General features: G+C 47.4%; 1 protein-coding gene across 1 annotated transcript in view; it reads left to right on the top strand.

Moving 5' to 3' along the window:
* The window catches only part of LOC134225076 (cell adhesion molecule Dscam2), a 246,615-nt gene that overhangs the window by 165,194 nt on the left and 64,329 nt on the right, over window positions 1-17,092 (top strand). The window contains exon 11 of the mRNA XM_062704860.1: window positions 14,981-15,280. Coding sequence (XP_062560844.1) covers window positions 14,981-15,280 — 300 coding nt within the window. The remainder of the gene's footprint in view (window positions 1-14,980; window positions 15,281-17,092) is intronic.

Raw genomic sequence — 17,092 nt, 5'->3', positions numbered from 1 at the left:
TCAACGGTCGTAGGATTGACAGTAGCGATGGAATATCCTTATCCAAAATGGGACAGAAGATGAGTACTTTGTACATAGAGTCGATAAGATCGGTACATGCAGGAAACTACACCTGCCGAGCGAGCAACGCAGCCGGAACTGTTGAGCATAGCTCTGAGCTGAAAATCATCGGTAAAGTAGAGTACTGTAATAATTGTTTATCATTTCGTATCCTTCCCTCTGTTGCAAACCTGTTATCTCCAAGTGATTCCTATTATTCATCCATTCGACTTTGGGGAGGAGGCCTACGACACTGGAAGCACTGTATCGGTCAGCTGTATTGTAACCAAGGGTGATACCCCGATCGACATCAGTTGGTTGTTTAACGGACGTCGTTTGACTACCAACGATGGGGTCCTTATAACGAAAAGTGGGCAAAAAATTTCGCTCTTGTCGATAGAATCCGCGCATTCGCGGCATGCTGGTAACTACACGTGTCACGCGCGCAATGGTGCCGGAAGTGTTGAACAGACGTCTGAACTCCAGATCATAGGTAAATAGTAACCCTGTTTGTATCCTTGTCCCCTAATATCCCATCACCTAGTTGTCCCGATCATCCATCCGTTTGACTTCGGGGAAGAAGCCTACGATACGGGAAGCACTGTCTCGGTAAGCTGTATTGTGACCAAAGGTGACACCCCCATCGATATCAGTTGGTTGTTCAATGGTCGTAGGCTGTCTACCAATGACGGAGTGCTTATCACAAAAAGCGGTCAGAAAATATCGATCTTATCCATTGAGTCCGCACACTCACGACATGCCGGGAACTACAGTTGCCACGCGCGAAACGCTGCAGGAAGTGTTGAGCAGACGTCCGAATTACAGATCATAGGTAACTAATATTATTATACCCCCTATCCCGCATCATTCCGCCTTCCGAAGTGGTTCCAATCATCCACCCGTTCGATTTTGGGGAAGAGGCTTTCGATTCCGGCAGCACTGTGTCGGTAAGCTGTATTGTGACGAAGGGTGACACCCCGATAGATATCAGTTGGCTGTTCAACGGTCGTAGGCTGAGTACGAACGACGGTGTTCTAATTACGAAAAGTGGACAAAAAATGTCGCTCCTGTTGATAGAATCCGCTCATTCAAGGCATGCCGGAAACTACACGTGCCATGCCCGTAACGGCGCTGGAAGCGTTGAACATACGTCTGCGCTCCAAATCATAGGTAACGTATTATCTGTTTTTCTCTTCCTATCCTTGATACCTCCGCACCCATCAAGTCGTCCCTATTATCCTTCCGTTCGAGTTCGGCGAGGAAGCCTTCGATACCGGAAGCGCCGCTTCCGTTAGCTGTATTGTAACAAAGGGCGATACTCCCATCGATATTGGTTGGTTGTTCAACGGTCGCCGTATTGTGTCCAATGATGGAATTCTGATCTCGAGAGGGGGTCACAAAGTTAGTATCTTGACTATAGAATCAGTGCATTCACGCCACGCTGGAAACTACACATGCCACGCTGCCAATCGTGCCGGAGCTGTTGAGCATAGCTCCGAACTGCAAGTCATGGGTACGGGTTCTCAGTAGTTTGTTGTATTGCTAAAATGCTTTTTTCTTTGCTTGTTTCCAAAGTCCTTCCCGTCATCCTACCGTTCGAGTTTGGCGAAGACCCGTTAGATGAATCAAATATGGCCACTGTACAATGCGCGGTAACAAAAGGTGATCTCCCAATTAGCTTCCACTGGTTGTTCAACAGCAGTGAATTGCCACCGGATGAAAATATTATTCTGTCAAAAAGCGGAAAACGGACGAGCATTCTCACGATCGAATCCATTCGAGCCTACCACGCAGGAAACTACAGCTGCGTGGCACGTAATCCCGCTGGTCAAGCAAACCACACTTCCGAATTAAAAGTCATCGGTACCTGCCATATCACAATTAGATGTTTTTTTGTTTGCTTGTAGATTTGAACCTTTATTCTGCCATTATCTCCGTTTTCCCCCCATCCAGTCATCCCTTCGATAATGCCGTTTGAATTTGGGGACGAACCCTTCGACATGCTCACCACCACTACGGTGAGCTGCGCCGTTATCAAGGGTGATTCTCCGATCGAAATCAATTGGATGTTCAATGGGTCGAATATCTACACCAACGACGGGGTAACGATCACGAAATCGGGTCAGAAAATGAGTATTCTCTACATTGAATCGGTGCAGCCGCGTCATGCGGGCAATTACAGCTGCGTAGCGCGAAACAAGGCGGGATTCGTCGAGCATAGCTCCGAGCTCAAAGTGATAGGTTAGACACCCCGTAGTCTACAGTGTTTTGTTTTTGCTTTTGTTCTTCCTTATCCTCTTACCCAAAAAAAGTCCCTCCGATTCTGCTGCCGTTCGACTTTGGCGACGAACCAGCTGACAGGTTGAGTACAACTACGGTGAGCTGTGCGGTCGCAAAGGGCGACTCTCCGATAGAGATCAATTGGATGTTCAACGGGGTACAGATTGAGTTTAACGAAGGGGTTTCGATCACAAAGTCTGGACAAAAAATGAGTATTCTGTATATTGAAAGTGTTCAACCGGAACACGCGGGCAACTATAGCTGCGTAGCACGCAATAAGGCGGGATTTACGGAGCACAGCTCCGAGTTGAAAGTGATAGGTTAGTCGTTTAACTGTCTTATGCTTTTTTTTTACTTTCCACCTCTCCAAGTTCCTCCCATTCTGATTCCGTTCGACTTTGGGGAAGAACCTGTTGATATGTTGAGCACTACTACAATAACCTGTGCTGTGGCGAAGGGGGACACGCCTATAGAAATCAATTGGATGTTCAACGGGTCTAAACTGCACACGAGTGATGGCATTCTAATTATGAGCGGCGGTCAGAAGATCAGTATGCTTTCGATAGAATCCGCTCAACCAAGACACGCAGGAAACTACACTTGTGTGGCACGTAACAAAGCCGGTTTCGTGGAGCACACGTCAGAGCTCAAAGTCATAGGTTAGATCATGTAGATGTTTTTGTTTTAATCTCCCGTTCCTTCTCCCCTAATCCCTAGTTCCACCAATTCTGCTTCCGTTCGAGTTCGGTGAAGAACCGGCTGACATGGCCAGTACGACTATGATTAGTTGCGCCGTTGCCAAGGGAGATACGCCAGTTGAGATCAACTGGATGTTCAACGGTAGTGCGATTTACACGAATGATGGAGTTTTGATCACGAAAAGCGGCCAAAAAATCAGTATATTGTCGATAGAATCCGTTCAACCGCGACACGCCGGAAATTATACCTGCGTGGCGCGTAACCGTGCCGGCTTTGTCGAGCACACGTCCGAGCTCAAAGTTATTGGTAAACTCATATTTTGTCTACGTATTGTACTTCCATTTTGTTCTTTACATCCATCCCACCTGTCCAACTGGTCCACTTGGTTTGCCTTCATCCAGTCACTCCTGTGATGATTCCGTTCGAGTTTGGCGAAGAGCCCTACGATATGTACAGCACAACTACGGCAAGCTGTACGGTCACGAAAGGTGATTCTCCTATCTACATCGACTGGTTGTTCAACGGTACAAAAATTACATCAACCGAAGGGATCACCATCACGAAAAGTGGTCCCAAAATGAGTATCCTCTACATTGAATCGGTCCAGCCGAGGTACGCGGGTAACTACACATGCGTTGCGCGAAACAAGGCCGGATTCGTCGAACACAGTTCGGAACTTAGAGTCATCGGTAACTATAGATTAAGGTTCTGTTTTTACTTCCCTTCCCAAAATCCTGTCCGCAGTAATCCCGGTCATGATTCCGTTCGAGTTTGGTGACGAGCCGTACGATAGTTCCAGTTCAACTATGGTTAGTTGCGGTGTTACCAAAGGGGACACTCCGATATCAATAGTTTGGCTGTTCAATGATCGTCCTATATCTACTAACGATGGGGTACTCATTACGAAAAGTGGGCAAAAGATCAGCACGTTATCCATCGAGTCGGTACAGTCTAGGCATGCAGGAAACTACACGTGCGTAGCGCGGAATCGTGCCGGTCAAGTGGCACACAGCTCAGAGCTAAAAGTAATCGGTAAGATCGTATTTAGATTATTTCTGTTTGTTTTTCCTTTCCAATCCAAGTCGTTCCGATCATACTACCCTTCGAATTCGGAGAAGATCCGTTTGATATCTACAGTACTACAACTGTGGCGTGCACTGTAACCAAAGGAGACGCTCCAATAGAGATTATCTGGTTGTTTAATGATCACCGATTGCGAACGAGTGATGGAGTGCTCATCACCCACAGTAACCAGAAGCTTAGTATGTTGTTCATAGAGTCCGTCCAGCCAAGACACGCTGGAAACTATACATGCATTGCGCGAAATCGCGCCGGCCAGGTTCAGCACTCGTCTGAACTGAAAGTCATGGGTTAGATTTGAGTTGATCATTCGCTTATTTAAAATCCATTCCTTCCCTGTTCCCTTGCGCAGTCCTTCCGATCATCATGCCGTTCGAATTCGGGGAGGAACCCTTCGATATCTATAGTACGACAACAGTCACTTGCGCCGTTACGAAGGGAGACGCTCCGATCGAAATCGTTTGGTTATTCAATCAACATCGGCTGCGAACCGGGGACGGCATTCTTGTGACTCCCAGCGGTCAGCGAATCAGTATAATAACGATCGAATCCGTACAGCCGCGTCATGCGGGAAACTACTCCTGCATTGCGCGGAACAAAGCTGGACAGGCGGAGCATTCTTCCGAACTGCGAGTAATGGGTTTGTGTGAACAGTTAACATATTTTCGTTTTGCCTTCCTGTTTTCCTTCTTTCCAATTTCCACAAGTCCTCCCCATAATCATGCCGTTCGAATTCGGGGATGAACCATTCGACATCTATAGCACGACGACGGTTACCTGCGCCGTTACCAAGGGAGATGCCCCGATTCAGTTGATCTGGCTTTTCAACGATCACCGGCTGCGTACTGGAGATGGCGTCTTGATCACAAGCAATGGGCAAAAGATCAGTTTCCTTTCGATTGAATCCGTACAACCGCGGCATGCGGGCAACTACACTTGTATCGCTAAGAATAAGGCTGGGGAGACACAACATTCGTCTGAACTACAAGTCATGGGTCTGCAGACGTTTTGGCTTTTTTTTATTGTAGTTTGTTAGATTTTAAGAAACCTCCCATTCTTCCCATCCTACTTCCGCCAATCAGTGACACCAATCATCCTACCGTTCGATTTTGGGGAGGAAGCGTTCGACATCTACAGTGCAACAACGGTTAGCTGTGCAGTAACCAAGGGTGATTTACCGATGGAGATTAAGTGGTTGTTCAATGGGTATCATCTGCTTAGTGGTGACGGGGTGTTGATCACCAGTGGCAGTCAGAGGATTAGTATGCTATCGATAGAATCCGTTCAACCGAGACATGCTGGGAACTACAGTTGTATAGCTAAGAATACTGCAGGGCATGCGCAGCATGATGCTGAGCTCAGAGTTATGGGTAAACAGTGCTTTGGTTTTTAACCCTTTCCCACGTAGTACTTCCCATTATCCATCCGTCCTTCCGTCTTCTGTGAAATTTTTCCAATGGTCGTGTCATCTATAACAGGGACAGTATTCTAAGCATTCAGCAGATATCATTGAAAACTTGTGCGAAATATGCCTCCAGATTTTCAGTTTTGCTTGTTTACTTTTGTACCGCGGTAACTTCGGATTGTTATCCCTACATCACAACTAACAAATGGCCAGACGTAAACAAAACTGAACATACATAACAAAATACATAAAAACGACAACCAGACTAAAATCCATTGATGCGCTTCATTTATCATCGCGCAATGACAGTTATCCTGTTATTGTGCCAGCCTAGTGACGTACTTAGTACTGTATAGCACAAAAGGGTTGAACACAAAATCTCCTCTCTTAATGGTGCTTGGAATCGAACCTTTTCTATAGTCTGTTAACACATGAACGCCTCGGAAGTATCAGTACGGGTTTCACTTCAATAGCGGACTTGAACTCGGTCGATGTTGACTTTGCTGATGACGTAGACGAAGCAGTCGGAAACTCGTGTCATTGCGTGGACGAAGCACAAGTTGGCTTGGAACCTATCAAGCTAGTCTCGGTACTGGAAACGGCCACACTTATGCTTGTGATGACTCGGAATTTGGAATGGGTACGTTGGGTACGTTAGGAGAAAGATATCCAGTGCTTATTTTATCGACCCTCTCCCTTCTACAATCTTCTTCATGGCCAATTTTAAAGCGTCCAAGAATTTATCCGTCTGGCCATTGGACTGTGGATAAAGCGGAGTTGTTGTGAGATGTTCGATGCCGTTGGTGGTACATAAATCGGCGAATTCATCGCTGGGGAACTGGGTTTCGTTGTTGATTACCAGTGTAGCAGACATACCCAGTTGAGTAAACAGCTTAACCAGGATACTGTATTTTACCGTCGAGGTCATACGGTTCGTTTGGACCATCTCCGGCTACTTGTTGTTGATGTGGACACGCTGCATGCCGGGATGGCCACTATGGAACTGTTCCAGGGAGCGCTTGCGATGCAACGATAGCCTGACTAGCCGTTCGGCACCCATCTACCACAGCAAGCGGTTTCTATCTGGCGTGAAATCGTTGATGGTCGGACCCCGAAAGCTTGGACTGAGGCCAACCGTTATCGATGTGGTGGTAGACTTTGGGCGATCTGCTTGGGTGCTTTGCGCGACAACTCTGTAATGAAAAGCCAACACTTTAACGGAACTAGATAAAGCTGACCTGAAATCCTTTACCAGTACGGTTAATCAACCGGGAGAGCAGGTCCATGTTGCTTACCTTGGGAGTTCAGTCGAGCAGGTTGAGTGCGAAGCATTGAAAGCGGTTTGCAGTGTAAACTGGAATACCTTTCTTAGATCCGAAGATCCGTTTGAGAACAAATGTGTCATCCAAAGAGCATCTTGTGGAACTTCATGATGGCAACAACTTTACGGTCCGGCTGACTGTAACTTTTCTCCACTTCAGTGAGCGCCCTGGAGACATCCTGGACGACCTTGATGGTGCCCTCGGGCTAAACGGGGCTAATCGCTGCCTGCAGTCTAACGGAGGGAATGTCGACTGAAACGATGATGACGTCAACAAGGTAACCAAAAGTACATTCTAGGCCGGCCAGCGTCGCATCAATGCTGTTGGAATGTACCAGGGCAACCTTCATACCCGGCGGGAGGTGGTTTTAGGAACACAGGCCACGATACGTATTGATGGTGAGAATCTTACAGGGCTGCTGGTCGGCTTCCACCTGTACGCATTCGGAAGCGCTGGTCAGCTCGCATCGTGTACTTCTTCTGATTGTGACATCGTACTCAGATTCTCCAGTACGTTGTTAGACGCTGTCTTCGCTGTGCCGCTGTTGAATGCTGCACTTGTCTATGTCCACCTCTGCATTCTACGTATGATTCCAGGTTTACGGGACTTTGCACTGTCGTCGCAGTGGATCAGTGGGTTTTGTTGCCGCCGTCCCAAACGAAATGATCGAAAACACCGCAGGGCCACCATGGATAAGTTGGTTTCGTTCCGGTGTCTAAATCGCTTTCCGCCACTATGCTTGTCTTGTTTCAGGTTCAACAGGCTCTGACCTTTCTTCGAAAGCTGCTCCGGTCCCCGATTTTTGAGATCAAACTAGTTCTCCGATTTGAGGCCACACACGTACACCAAGCACTTGGATTGCTCCTCAGTGAGGTCAGTTTGCAAGCAAACGCCACATGATCCTTTGAGCGATTTCTCGCTATTTGCAGGCATCGGTATTGTCGACTAAATATTGATTTTTTCCCGAAAAGGAACTTCGGCTTAGCTACTGTCTGCGTGAAGGAAAATTCCTTCGGAAATTTAGGCAAAATATAATTTACATATTCGTGTTCGACTAAGCCCAATTTTCGTATTAGCAGTCGAATCTTCGCTCTTTTAGCATAGCATCATCCTTCTCTATTGTACCTGGGGTACGCAGCGAAAAAAAGACGTTTCTTCCGGCCTCATACCTGAATTCCTTAATATTACTGGCCAAGGAATCATGGATTTATTCCGGGTTTGGTGGACGATGCGGTACTGTGAAGGGACTGTTGCAGATCTTCGGTGCAATTCTGCCGCTGCATCTGTTGAATCAACAGGCTTTCGTCTTGCGGATGCTATTGAAGTCCTGCCGACACCAGCGTTGATTCTCGATGACATCAACGGCAACTATCAGGCTTGGGCTAGCCGCTCCAACAATCACAGACGAAACATAGTGTTCACCGCACCGAGTCCGAGTCGATGGCTCACCCACGTTCCACATGGGAAGCGTGGATTCGACAATGAATGTAACGCTTGCCCCGAGCTCGCTAGTGAGCCGGCTCCCTTGATCCATGGACGGTGACTCTACAGGCAGTGCCACTCGCCGATCCTCCTAGCACTAGAAGCCAATCCATCGAAGATTCCCTCCGGCCTAGTTGGAAGTACGATCAGGCTGATTGGGCCGTTTTCCAAAGAAAAAATTAAGCGTGATCTGGACTGCAACCCGTCGGTCATGCAGAAGAATGCAGCATGGACGAGATTGCTGCAACACCGCACGAGGGCGAACGAGGCACGATACAAACGGGCGCGGAACAGACAAAACTCGATTTTCCGGAGGAAAAAGCGCCAGCAGGAAGATCGAGACCGTGAAGAGACGGAGGAACTGTACCGCGCTAATAACGCACGTTCAACCGTTCACGTAAGGGCCACGTGCCACAGCCCGATATGTGTAAGGACATAAACGGGAACCTTCTTACAAACGAGCGTGAGGTGATCCAAAGGTGGCGGCAGCACTACGAAGAGCACCTGAATGGCGATATGGCAGACAATGGTGGCGGTATGGTAATAAACCTAGGAGCACGCGCGCAGGACATGCGACTTCCGGCTCCGAATCTCATGGAAATCCAGGAGGAGATCGGTCGGCTGAAACACATCAAAGCTCCTGGAGTTGACCAACTACCAGGAGAGCGGTTTAAACACGGTGGTGAGGCACTGGCTAGAGCGCTGCACTGGGTGATTACCAAGGTTTGGGAGGATGAGGTTCTGCCGCAGGAGTGGATGAAAGGTGTCGTGTGTCCCATCTACAAAAAGGGCGATAAGCTGGATTGTAGCAACTACCGCGCAATCACATTGCTGAACGCTGCCTACAAGGTACTCTCCCAAATTTTATGCCGCCGACTAACACCAATTGCAAGAGAGATCGTGGGGCAGTACCAGGCGGGATTTATGGGTGAACGCTCTACCACAGACCAGGTGTTCGCCATACGTCAGGTATTGCAGAAATGCCGCGAATACAACGTACCCACACATCATCTATGTATCGACTTCAAAGCCGCATATGATACAATCGATCGGGACCAGCTATGGCAGCTAATGCACGAAAACGGATTTCCGGATAAACTGATACGGTTGATCAAGGCGACGATGGATCGGTTGATGTGCGTAGTTCGAGTTTCAGGGGCATTCTCGAGTCCCTTCGAAACGCGTAGAGGGTTACGGCAAGGTGATGGTCTTTCGTGTCTGCTATTCAATATCGCTTTGGAGGGAGTAATACGAAGGGCAGGGATTGACACGAGTGGTACGATTTTCACGAATTCCGTCCAGTTATTTGGCTTCGCAGACGAAATTGATATCATGGAACGTAACTTTGAGAGAATGGAGGAAGCCTACATCAGACTGAAAAGCGAAACTAAACGGATTAGACTAGTCATCAACACGTCGAAGACGAAGTATATGATAGGAAGAGGCTCAAGAGAGGTCAATGTAAGCCACCCACCACGAGTTTCTATCGGTGGTGACGAAATCGAGGTGGTTGAAGAATTCGTGTACTTGGGCTCACTGGTGACCGCCGATAACGATACCAGCAGAGAAATTCGGAGACGCATAGTGGCTGGAAATCGTACGTACTTTGGACTCCGCAAGACTCGAATCTCTCCGCTCACCGCTCCGAAGACTCCGCTCCGATCGAATAGAGGTCGCCGCCGTACCAAACTGACTATCTACAAAACGCTTATAAGACCGGTAGTTCTGTACGGACACGAGACCTGGACGATGCTCATGGAGGACCAACGCGCACTGGGAGTTTTCGAAAGGAAAGTGTTGCGTACCATCTAAGGTGTGGTGCAGATGGCGAACGGTACGTGGAGGAGGCGAATGAACCACGAGTTGCATCAGCTGTTGGGAGAACCATCCATCATTCACACCGTGAAAATCGGAAGACTGCGGTGGGCTGGGCACGTAGCCAGAATGTCGGACAGTAATCCGGTGAAAATGGTTCTCGACAACGATCCGACGGGAACAAGAAGGCGAGGTGCACAGCGGGCAGATGGATCAATCAGGTGGAGGACGATTTGCAGACCCTCCGCAGACTGCGTGGTTGGCGAAGTGCAGCCATGGACCGAGCTGAATGGAGAAGACTTTTATGTGCAGCACAGGCCACTCCGGCCTTAGTCTGGTAATAAATAAAAAAGCCGACAGCCGACGCGAATCGTTGGGTGCAGGAGGTATCCTTCCGGAAGACGACCTGAACAACCAACTCAAGCAAATTATTTTGTCGAGGCTCCGCACGGGGCACACCAACGTCACACACAATCTCGACGGTGCCTGTTTCATCCCACCTGCGAAGAATGCAAGTGTCCACTTTCGGTAAACCATATATTAAACTATTGCCCCATTTTCCGAAATGTTTGAGCTGCCAACGACATACAAAACACGATAACACCCCCGCAGAACAACATTTTGAACAAGGGAAAGACAATTAACATCTCAAGGAACATCAATCTGTTCAAACAAATCTGACGACTTGGCTACTCAAAACTAACTAACTCAGACTGGAAAACGACGGACTCTCCGCAACAAAATAAGGGCTCCTCTAATGGCTGGACGAACATACATAAAAAATACAATACTTTGACAACCAGACTCAAACAAATTGATGCGCTTCAATCAGCACAGCTATCGTTGTGCGTCGTTGTGCGAACCCAGCGGCGTACTTAGTACCCATAAAGTACATTGCAATATGGTTGCACACAACATTTACTATATTTCCTCAGTTGTTCCCTACATCATGCCGTTTGAGTTCGGGGATGAACCATTCGATACCTCCAGTATGACCACGGTGAACTGCGCGGTTACCAAAGGTGACCTACCGATCGATATCTTCTGGCTGTTCAACGGGCAGCCGATTTTCACCAGTGAGGGGATCATAATTACCAAAAGTGGTCACCGGGTTAGCATGCTTACGATCGAGTCGGTTAATTCGGGGCATGCGGGCAACTACAGTTGTCTAGCGCGCAACAAAGCCGGGGAAGTGCGCCATTCTTCGCAGTTGAGAGTTTTGGGTTTGTTCAGTGTTGCAATTAATTCGCTTTTTTACTTGTTCCTTGTCCCAGTTCCACCTTCGATAACTCCGTTCAGTTTCGGCGAAGAAACATTGAATTCGGGTGAAAGCACGGCAGTCAACTGCATGGTTTACAAAGGTGATGCACCGCTGGGAATTCGGTGGTACTTCAATGGACAGTTGCTTCCCTTGAATGAGAACGGAATCACGGTAGCGCGAATGACAGAACGGTTGAGCTCACTGAGTATAGATCCTATAAGTTACATTCATCGAGGAGTTTACGAGTGTAGAGTTAAGAACAAGGCCGGCGAATCAACGCAATCGTCTGATCTAGTAATCAACGGTATACAATATCACAAGTAGTTTACAGTAACTATTCGTTTGGCCTCACTTATCGCTCCCATCCCATTCGATATCCTTTTCCCCAGTAACTCCCACGATCATGCAATTCAGTTTCGGCGAAGAAATTCTCAATACTGGAGATAGCGTAGCAGTCAATTGTATGGTAGTTAAGGGAGATTCTCCGTTGGGAATTCGGTGGTACTTGAATGGAGCTCCCGTATCATCCGAAAATGAAGGGATCATGGTAACCAAGCTGTCCGATCGTCTCAGTTCGTTAAGCATCGCAGCTATTCAACCGGTTCATCGTGGTACCTATGAATGTCGCGTTAAGAACCGCGCTGGAGAATCTGTTTCGTCAGCCGGACTAGTGATCAACGGTATTCTGAACAATATCACTCTGCATTACGTAGTTGTATCACACAAGTAAACCCAACCTTATATCCTCATACCACTATTCACAGCTCTTCCAGTTTTGAATCCGTTTCACTTTGAAGAGGAAGTCGACTCAGAAGAAAGCGTTCAGGTCACCTGTCACGTTTCAAAGGGTGATCTTCCGATCGAAATTACCTGGCTGTTCAACAGTAAGCCTGTCCGGATCAGTTCCAATATCGAAATCACCTCGATCGGTAAACGGTCTAGCTCATTAAACATTCCATCGGTCAGTGCTAATCATTCTGGGGTTTACACCTGCATCGCGAAGAACATTGCTGGTGTTCGGAACCAATCAGCGGAACTGTTTGTAAACGGTACCAAACGTAGCATCTGTTTCGGCACTTAAACTCCACTTGCATGCAGTTCACCACAACCATTTATCCTAATTCCAGTCCTTCCGAAAATATTGCCATTCACTTTCGGCGATGAGCCGTCCTACATCGAAAACTTGGCCACAGTTCAGTGTGCCGTCATTATGGGCGATACGCCGATCATGTTTCAATGGCTGCACAACGGGGTACTAGTTCCTCGGATCAACGATCGCGGAGTAGCCATCCATAATTCTGGACGCCGGATCAGTACCCTGACTCTGGAGTCCATCAATGATTATAACGCTGGCAATTATACGTGTCTTGCGCGGAATCAAGCCGGTACCTCCGAACAGACCGCAGAACTCATTGTCAACGGTTTGTAATGGTTCGACATCTCGGTAACTAACTGCACGCTTCCTTTCCTCGATCCTCACAGTTCCGCCCAAAATCTTCCCGTTCTACTTTGGGGATGAACCCATGAACTATGGTGACTCCGTATCCGTACAATGTAGTGTTCCGTCGGGAGATTTGCCCATAGGCATCCGATGGTATTTCAACGGTAAGGACATCGATGACCCCGCTATTGCAATAACAAACATTGGAAAACGATCGAAAGCATTGACAATTGACGCGGTGACTGCTTCGCACGCCGGAAACTATACTTGTGAAGCTTCGAACAAGGCCGATATCATACAATTTTCATCTGAATTGATCATCAACGGTATGATTTCTGTAACATCCTCTCAATTTGTTAAACACCTTTTCCAGTTCCTCCTAAGATCCTTCCGTTCAGCTTCAGTGAGCAGTCGATGAACTCCGGTGAGTCGGCTTCCGTGCAGTGTAACGTCCATTCAGGAGACCTTCCGCTACAAGTAAGATGGTACATCGGAGATTTGCTCATACTGGATCCCACGATTACCATAACGAACATCGGTAAACGCTTGAAAGTGCTTAGCATCGACGCAGTTCAGGGCAGACATGCAGGAAATTACACTTGTGAAGCATCCAATAAGGCAGCTACGGTGTCGTACTCTGCCGAATTGCTAGTTAATGGTTAGAATACGATCTATTGAGTAGCTTGTTGATCTCATAACAATTTTGCCCTTCCTTTTCCTGTTCACTTCAAAAGAAACGCGCGCCGTGGTATAGTGTTCGATATAATCTTTAATAGGATAACTATTTGACGGAAACTTTTATTTGTATGACAGTGCCCCCGAAAATTTCACCATTTTCATTCGGTGATGAACCCATGAACTACGGGGAGTCCGCATCCGTTACTTGCAATATCATCTCCGGTGATCTGCCGGTATCTATTGAATGGTTTTTCAACGGAAGTCCACTTGCCAATAGAGTGGACCTGGACAGGCTCAAAGTAGCGGATTTCGGCAAACGAACCAAAGCGCTGTCCATTGATGGTGTTAACGAACAATACGCGGGGAATTACAGCTGTGTGGCCACGAATACTGCTAGCTCGGTAGAGCATACCGATGTTTTGATAGTAAACGGTGCGTTGTTAGACGTGTGTTTGATTATTGTCTCCTATCCTTTCCCCAGTTCCTCCCAAAATAACCGCGTTCGCTTTCGGAGAAGAACCACTGAACTACGGAGACTCTGCTTCTGTATACTGTAGTGTGTCGTCAGGTGACATGCCTGTATTCATAGAATGGCTGTTCAACGGCATTCCCATTCATCAAGTATCCGAAATGGATAAAATCAACATAGCGGACGTTGGCCGTCGATCGAAGGTATTGTCTATCGATAACGTCGATGGTCGATATGCAGGGAACTATACGTGCAAAGCTTCAAACATAGCAGATAGTGTCTATCATTCTGCGGAATTGATTGTCAGAGGTAACGATGTGTTAGGCTTATTTAAATCCTTCTATTCCAGTTCCTCCCAAAATTGCTCCCTTCTCGTTCGGAGACGAACCGCTGAACTATGGCGACTCCGCACTTATCTACTGTAGCATTACATCCGGAGACTTTCCCATCAAAATCCACTGGTTTTTGAACGGCGTGTCCATCGATGATTTGGACCCCTTTTACAACATAAATCAAGCCAATTTTGGAAAGAAAGCGAAAGCGCTCTCAATCGACGGAGTTAACGAACGTCACGTGGGGAACTACAGCTGTCAAGCTACGAATCACGCCGAAACGGCTTCCTTCACTGCCGAATTATTCGTGAATGGTTTGTTTACTCTCTTATTTTGTTTCAATCCTAGTCCCTCCCAAGATTGCTCCTTTCACCTTCGGAGACGAACCACTCAACTACGGAGACTCCGTTCTGATCTACTGTAGTATCACGTCGGGAGACTTCCCCGTAAGAATCCATTGGTATCTGAATGGGGTTTCGATTGACGATTTGGACCCTTTCTACAACATCAACCAACCGAATCTGGGGAAAAAGGCCAAAGCACTCCAAATCGACGGTGTTAACGAACGGCACGTGGGAAACTACACTTGCCGCGCAACGAATCAAGCCGAAACGGCGGCACACTCTGCAGAACTTTTCGTTAACGGTTTGTTTATGTGCTTTCCGTTTAATTTCCAGTCCCTCCCAAAATCACCCCATTCACCTTCGGCGATGATCCTTTGAACTTCGAAGAATCCGTGTCAGTTTACTGCGGTATAACGTCCGGCGATTTCCCCATTATGATTGAATGGTTTTTCAACGGCATTCCGGTAATCGAGATTCGGAGCAGCTTGGATCGAATCAGCGTTACTACGCTGAACAAACGCACCAAGTCACTTTCCATCGAAGGAGTTAACGAACGCTACGCAGGAAACTACACTTGCCGGGCATCCAATCCGGCGGGATTCACCAACTATACTACCGAGTTGGTTGTGATCGGTATGCGTATTGACGTTGTTTTTGTTCTGTTTTTGTTCCATGTCCATCAGTCCCTCCCAAGATCGCTCCTTTCATGTTCGGGGAGGAAGCCTTGAACTACGGCGACTCGGCTACAGTTCAATGCGGTGTTATCTCCGGGGACATGCCCATAATGATCGAGTGGTTCTTCAACGGTATTCCGATTTCGAAGACCGCTTTCGCGGACAGTGTAAACATTGCAGATTTTGGTAAACGAACCAAGGCATTAGCCATTGATGGCGTTGATGCTCGCTACGCGGGAAACTATACGTGCAAGGCAACGAATCGTGCAAGCTCCGCGTACCATTCGGATCAATTGATTGTTAATGGTTTGTTTTGCATTACGTTAGATTAAGCGTCTGTAGCTGTGTGATTTAGACACATCCTAACACCTCCCCCCAATCTCAGTCCCTCCCAAGATTTTGCCATTTAGTTTTGGTACGGAACCAATGAACTACGGAGACTCAGCCTCGATACAATGCAGTGTAATCTCCGGGGATTTCCCATTCAAGATCGATTGGTTACTGAATGGAAACGCGATCAGCGCTATCGACAGCCTTACTGGATTAACTACAACAGAGTTCGGTCGGCGAGCAAAAGCACTGAGCATCGAAGGAATTAATTGGAATCATGCGGGAAACTACACTTGTCGAGTATCGAACAACGCCGGTGTTACGGAACTTTCTGAAGAGCTCGTTGTTAACGGTATCCAATATTAGTACATCGTCTGTCATTAAACAACTATTTTCCATCCTTCCACCATTCCACAGTACCTCCAAAGATTTCCTTGGTCAACACGGGAGATAATCCAACTTTTGTGGATGAGTTTTTTCAAATCATTTGCACGGTTGCTCACGGTGATCTTCCCGTGACATTCCGATGGGTTTTCAACGGTAATGTCGTTGAAAAGAGAAACTCCCAAGGAGTTCGTGTCGAGTATCGCAAACGGGGCAGTACTTTAAGCATCGAATCCGTACAGGGATATCACGCCGGGAATTACTCCTGTCAGGCTACAAACCATGCCGACACCGTGTCGGCCACTACCGAATTGGCGGTCAAGGGTTCGTTACAAAACCAAGTAACAGCATAACTATCTGCATGGTTCGTTCCCACATTGCCACACCTAACATTCCCCTTCCACAATCTCCCGTCCCATTCTTTCCAGAACTGCCTGACATAGAACCGTTTTCGTTTAGCGCCCATGGATTCAACAGCGGAAGCTCGGCGAAAACTATGTGTACGGTAACCAGCGGCGATGCACCGTTGGACATCTACTGGCTGAAGGATGGTCAAGAAATGAACACACCAAACATCCGCCGGTTGGACGAGTATTCGTCCATTTTGTCCATCCGGTTGGTGACGATCTCCGATGCGGGAAATTACACCTGCCTGGCAAAGAATCGTGCTGGGGAGTCTGCCTTCACCAGTCAGCTGGTTGTTAAGGGTGGGTCATATACGGTTTACGGTTGTGATTTTTTCTAGATCTATCCGAATCCTTCCTTGAATGTCACAGCTTCAAAATTATTACGCGCTTGCACTTGTTTCTGTATGTTATTTAGCATAGGGATCCTCTCTTCTGCGTCGATAACTTTAGCGATCTTTTGGCTAAAAGTGCTTTCCACTTCCTTCTTTCTAATCCACAATCCAATTACCCATCCTCGGGAAAGCATTTCTTCTGCCGTTTGAACCCAGCATAGGTCGTCAATTCGGGGCTCTTCTTCCAAAATCAATCCTGCCCATCCCGCTCCACAAACAGTTTTGAGTTTGTAAATCATTGATGCCGGATTTCGAATA

This window comes from Armigeres subalbatus, chromosome 3, assembly GCF_024139115.2.
Source record: "Armigeres subalbatus isolate Guangzhou_Male chromosome 3, GZ_Asu_2, whole genome shotgun sequence".
NCBI lineage: Eukaryota > Metazoa > Arthropoda > Insecta > Diptera > Culicidae > Armigeres > Armigeres subalbatus.
This window is presented reverse-complemented; position numbering and strand designations above follow the sequence as displayed.